The sequence below is a fragment of the Triturus cristatus genome, chromosome 2_2 (genome assembly GCF_964204655.1).
Source record: "Triturus cristatus chromosome 2_2, aTriCri1.1, whole genome shotgun sequence".
Lineage (NCBI taxonomy): Eukaryota > Metazoa > Chordata > Amphibia > Caudata > Salamandridae > Triturus > Triturus cristatus.
Window position 1 is genome coordinate 212,799,461 of NC_140582.1, and position 6,000 is coordinate 212,805,460.

Here is a 6,000-nt window from a genome sequence, read left to right on the forward strand (position 1 = left end):
AGAGACCTCGGACTATCAAGTGAGGGAGAGAATAATGCTGCTTAAGAAGTCAAAGGAGGGATCAGACGCCAGTAGAGAGAGAGAGACATCAAGCTGGAAAGCAGAAAGTCCAAGGAGAAGCAAACTGAGGTGGCGCTGATAAAGATGGGAGCGGTCGAGTCGAAAGCTTTGGACGCTAGACAACAAAAAACTGCCTTGGCGCTGAAAGTTTCACCGACCAAAGGCAGATTGTAGGGAGAGGTGTGGTGCAGTGGCCAGAGTGGCTGACCTGGAGCACGGGGCGTGCGGTTCGATCCCCGCCTCTGGGGGTAGTTCAGCCTAGCATCATGTGACTCTGGGCAATAGCTCACTTAATCTCGCCGATGGTCCCCTGCACCTTGAAACCCTTAACAGGTGATATGTTCGTGCTTTACAAATACGAATAATTATTAATGTTGAGGCATGCGTTCTCGAAATTGAGCGCAAGAAATGACAGTTGGAAGCCAAAATGGCCAAATCCAAAAGAAAGACTTCAATTCCTACCTCCAGTCATTTCGAATACTATTGAAGCCTTCGGCAGAAAGCACCCTCGGGGAACTGGAACCCCCAATGACAGCAGAATCGCAAGAAGAGGAATTTAAACATTTGTAACTTCGGTTCCTCTTCTTGGATTTTAGTCATTTAGGTGTTACTTTGTTTATTAAATTATACTGTATTTTTTAAGTCGTTTTGGGATTCTATTTGTTTGCATTTTAAACTTTATTAGTTTTAATACTGCATAAATATTTTACACATTGCATCTAAGTTTAGCCTTGCAGTTTTGTGCCAAGCTACCAGAGGGTTAATCGCAAGTTTATTTAGATTACCTTTGTGATTCACCCTAACAAGGATTGTGATTATAATTTGAGTTGTATTCTCTGAACAGTGTTTATTATCTGGCAATAGGCTGGCCCGACTGTGGCTTCGGGTTTGTGCCTCCTCGTGTACGAATATGCCTCATTGGGATTCTTTTATCCATGCTTCACCGCCGTCTCGTCCGCAGTGAGGTAAAGACTGGCTTTTCTGCCTCCACGGCCTGCCGACCCTCTTCATTCCATACCTCCAAGGACGGTCTTCGTGTTACAGTTTTAGCCAGAAGGCACTGTTGCAACTGGCTAAGTGTAAACGTGCTAAATTGTCTGCTTGAAAACTTTCTTACATTACAAAACGCTGCTCCTGTGGTTTCGTTTCCCGGAATAATATTACTTCCCGCATTTCTTGCCAGTTTATTTTTGTATCGCTTTCAGGTCCGTTTGGGGTTTCTTATGTACACAATAGCCGTGTCCTCACCTATTTGAATAAATTCATTTGTACGGTGCTCACCAGGAAGAATTCAAACTACAGGAAAGCCTGTCTTGTTTTTACCGGCCTGGGCATGCAAAGCGTCTACTGAGAGCTGAGATCACGTTGAGTCTCCTGGCAGGATTGTGAAACTGTGTCTGGCATTAATAATCCACATTAAGATCCCACAGGTTTTAGAAGCAATTGCATCTCAAATCTATGAATACTTACTTGGCATGGGTGAGCTGCTAGCGCTCAGGGCCTGCTATGCCACTGTGTTGACACTTCTACTTTCAACCTGAGCTCAGATTCTCCGATTTCCTATCACGGTCTTAATTCTCCTAACTCATTCTAACATGTTCTCTTAAAAGGTTTTTCTATAACGCTGTACTGCCGTTAGTATGGCCTCGCAGCGCTGAAAGTTCTGAGTACCTTAATGCCACGGTATCGAAGATTTCATCACAGACTAAAGTCTGCTTTCTATGTCATGGAACTATATATTCTCAGTTTCTCACACATTTATTTTTGAAAGAAAAAAATGCATTCTTTCAGCATTTATGTGGTTTAATCAAATATAACTTTTTGGAGAGGGCAAACTGAGTTCTCTTTTCATTTTTTTCTTTTTACAGCAACATTTTGCCGTATACTTTTAACATTATCTCAAAATACCCCATTCTACTGCAAGAGCTGGGATGGGAAAATGCTAGTTTGCGTTTTTCCTTCTAAATTTCAACAACGCTCTTAGGACCCAAAAAATGATAGTGTACAAACTCAATATTTTTTCAGTATTTTGCTATTTAACATTTGGTTTCCTATTTTGCACACTTATTACATTCTCTGCTCTGACATAAATGGGGGGGGGGGTGGGGGACACTCCAGGTGTCCAGCAACTTCCAGAAGAAATGAAGACTGGCTGTGTGGCTACACTCACCAGAGTGAGAGCACAAGGAGGCCTGCAGAGCTACTGAGAACCTTCTATGAATGAGTTTGGTATGATCACAGTAGACTGGGGGTTGTGGGTGGCGGAAGAATGCTTACAATTATGTTGAATGAGGACACTCGTTGGCAACCAAACTAGCTTACTGTAAAACTCTGTTTTTGTCCCATGCTTTCTGTTTTTTGTCCCATGCTTTTCGAGGAAGTACAATTACTAATTGTAGGACTATTGAATGAAATTAGTAAATTGAAGCCCATTCGTTAATTAGCAGATATATCTTTTGAACCTCAGGAGCGCAGCTACCGTTGATGCAGTAGGTGCAGTGTCACCGGGCGCCAGGGTGTAGGAGGCACCCATTTAACCTAAACTATGGCTGCCATTAATTATCCAACCAGGTGGTCAGGTGTCAGTTTGTCTTACTTGGATTACTGGCCAGGGAGCCCAGCTCTACCACTGCTGATCCTGACCTTAATTTATGCATGAGCAAATGTGTTTTATGTGTGCGCTCATTCTAATAAACTGCTTTTTTCTCCCTCTCTCCAGGTCAACGCTGTTAGGGAGAGTCTGATGTGCGGAATCCTCCTTTGCCGCAAGCAATAGTTAGTTCTGGCACTATGTGGCGTTTGGAAGGTGGAGGCATTGCAGCTGACGGAGACTTGCCATCACCAGGGCCAAAGCATGCTAACGTGACCAATCAGACCACTTCTCACAAACAGTAGATCAAAGGATTCCACGGTGGCTCACGCCAGGGCCTTGGCTTCTAACCAATGATGACTCGACCCCTTCCCGCCACCCAATGGGTCACCGGAATCATTCCACAGATACCCGCACGAGTACTTTTGAACCTGCTTTCCAAGTGACTGTTTGGTACTGGTCTCCAGACCTGCTGTTGATGCAAAAACCTCACACTTTCCATGCATTATATTTGTAAATATATGGACTCTTTTGTTACATGAGCCAGGTAAACGTGAAGGGTTCTAAATATGTACTATGAACTGTGAATGTCGGGCGTTGGTCGAGCTCCACAGGGATGCCAATGCCGGATATGTAGGAAGAGAAGACACCACGCCGGCTGTTGGGGGTTTTAACTCCGGTTTATCCACTTGATCCAATTTTTAGAGTTTGCTGCAGGCTAGCAGACCTTTTCCCTCCCAGAATGAATGAGTTAGTGAACAAGGACTATGAGTAATATAATAACAGGGACACCTAATATATTGGAGGTTAACACTGAAACCTTGAAGCTGAACTTTGTATCTTTTTCTGTTCCAAGCTGTCTACAGGACGAGGCCATTTTGCAATGCAGCTGTCCTAACATTTCTCTAGAGGTCCTTCATCGTCACGCTTCCTCGGTATACTCAATCCTTTGTGTTTGCCTGCTTTTTCTTGAATCACACAGTCGATGCTTACAAAGATATAGTCACAGAAAAGAACTGCTGCTGGAGTGCCCGCTGGAAGTCTCAAGAAAGAGCAATATTATGCTGTTGTTTGTGCCACCAGCCGCCATTTGCGCAGCTGCCTCATCCTCGCTTGTTTGTAAGGGGATTTGCTGCAGCTGTGACACAACTCCTTTCTTTGTGTCCCATTTATGTGATATCTTGTTTGTCTTGCTGTGCATTAGATTGCCTTCTTGCGCATCATTAGCTGCGGGGTAGGTTTGAGAACCTAGCATCTGAACAACACTCATTGATTGGTCCTTTGTGAAGTGAAACACATGCAGGGCATCAACAGTCTACAAAGTAGGAGGAAAGCACTGGACTGCATTTCTGCAGGGTTTCTAGGATGAAGTAGGGCTTTTAACTAGTGTTTGAGCTGCTGGAACGGGAACCATTTTGAAAAGATTGCACCTCAGATTTTGCTGATAGGGACCTGGTCTCAAATGTGCTAGGCAGCTCAAGGCCTGGTATCGACTACTTGCTTAAATTGAGAAGTCTTTCTCTTTTTTCATGCAGACTGGGCCACTGACCTTTCCTAGCAGTAGAAATTGGTGAATTTCGCTCTCCCGGACCCACTTGAATAGGTTTGTTGCTTTATGCATAAAATGGCTGAAAAAGGAGTGATTTCCTGAGACAGAACTTTTCTTTGGGGAAAGTAGCCACAGCGTTGGTTATCATCCTTTTATTGTTGAAAACACATTCATCGATGACAAATTTCATATAGTATTGGGACCGTCTAACATGTATGTCTTCTATTTGAATCCTGCCAAACCTCCTAGAACGAGTGTTAGTGAGTTTGTTCTTGAGCGAAGTCTGCATCTTGTGGCTTCTCTCCAGAAGAGCTATTGTAATCAGTGAAGTTAAGGAGTGAAAATTAACATTTATGCTGGCTGACCCGAGCACTATTTTTGACTAGCATTTTTACAGTGTTTGGCCAGAGTCGAGGCTGAAGTGCTCTGCAGCCGTGTGTTTTCAGTGTTGTGTTTTTGATCCGAGAACACGGACAGGGAGCTTTTCAGAGTAGTGAGACACATGCTTTATGAAACTTAGTGTGAGTAGAAACTGGTGTCCAGCGATCACTTCACAGTAGGGAGGATTCTGGAGAATTGGGCATGGATGGTCCATGCGCTTCAGGCCTTGAATGAAACCACTTTCTTTTGAGAGGTGGTTTGAGATGTAATTATCGGGTTTGGGAAGCTAACAATTATTGTATGGACATTTGAAGGATGGCAAGCGATGTGTTGAAGACATTTTAAATCCTAGGCTGTTGCAGAACAAAACTGGTCACAGATGCGCTTTCCTTTGCAGAATGCATGATCGGTGATGGACACAGTGTCACCCTGACATGTTGAGGCGTCACCCTCTTCAGACTCCACGAAGTCCATCCTTAACTGTTCTACAGTTTATTTAATATGGAGTGTTGGGTGGCAGCATTGCAGGGTACTCGAAAATGAAGGCACCGTCTCCTAACATTGTAGCATTTCCATTGTCTTTCTCTTTCGAAATGAAGTGGGTTTGGGGCGGAATGGGTGATGTTGGAAACTATGACACAGTTCTCACTCACAACATGCACAATGCCATGTATTTTGAATTTATAATAAAGGTTTTTCTAATTCATGGTGATTGAGTGAAGGCTGTGAAGGAACCAGCAGATTGCAGTAAGACGTCTGTCAAAAGCGAACCTTTGAACTTTTATCAGGATTTCTATGCTTGAAGCGTGATGCTGTTGGAGGGGATCAATCCTTAGTCGTGGTGTTCAGATGATCTTACCTAAGGTGTAGAAAAAGAAGACCTGTTTTTTGTAACGGTTAATGCTATCTTGTCCCGTATCATGAACAACAGAAGCATGATACGTCAAAACATTTTATCCCTAAATCTGATTACCAATTTAAGCAGGTTTATTCAAGTGTTGTGGCCACGCCCCAGTCTCTTTTTCCCCTCTGATACCCATCCTCTTTTTCTGCATATTTACTGTCACTTTTTTGTCTCCTGCATCAATTTATTTTTTCATTTTTCTGATTGTGAGTCTGGTTGAAACTTTGCAGAATAGCATCACCATCTCTGTATTGATGAGATGTTTAATAAAAATTATTTAAAACAAATGTTGTATTCTTGGACTCTAAAATGAGGATCCAGAAAGCTGGTTGATTGGTTCCAGAACGCAAAAGTATTGGAGCAGTATTGGGCAGAGTCATTGGTGCTTCCCCTTTACTTCAAGTGTAGACCTGACACTAGAACTTCACCGTTCTCTTTTATCCATCTCTGTAAATACCTTATCCTGTACATTACAGTTTCTCTCTTTTTTTAACACCACTTATCCAACCATGGCAC

The 6,000-nt window shown here is 43.1% G+C and overlaps 1 protein-coding gene across 1 annotated transcript in view; it reads left to right on the forward strand.

The window, feature by feature from the left end:
* The window catches only part of RASGEF1B (RasGEF domain family member 1B), an 83,923-nt gene extending 78,152 nt beyond the window's left edge, over positions 1 to 5,771 (forward strand). The window contains exon 14 of the mRNA XM_085641244.1: positions 2,780 to 5,771. Within this exon, the coding sequence (XP_085497370.1) occupies positions 2,780 to 2,804 (25 nt within the window). The 3' untranslated portion in view covers positions 2,805 to 5,771. The remainder of the gene's footprint in view (positions 1 to 2,779) is intronic.
* The last annotated feature ends 229 nt before the right edge of the window (positions 5,772 to 6,000 follow it).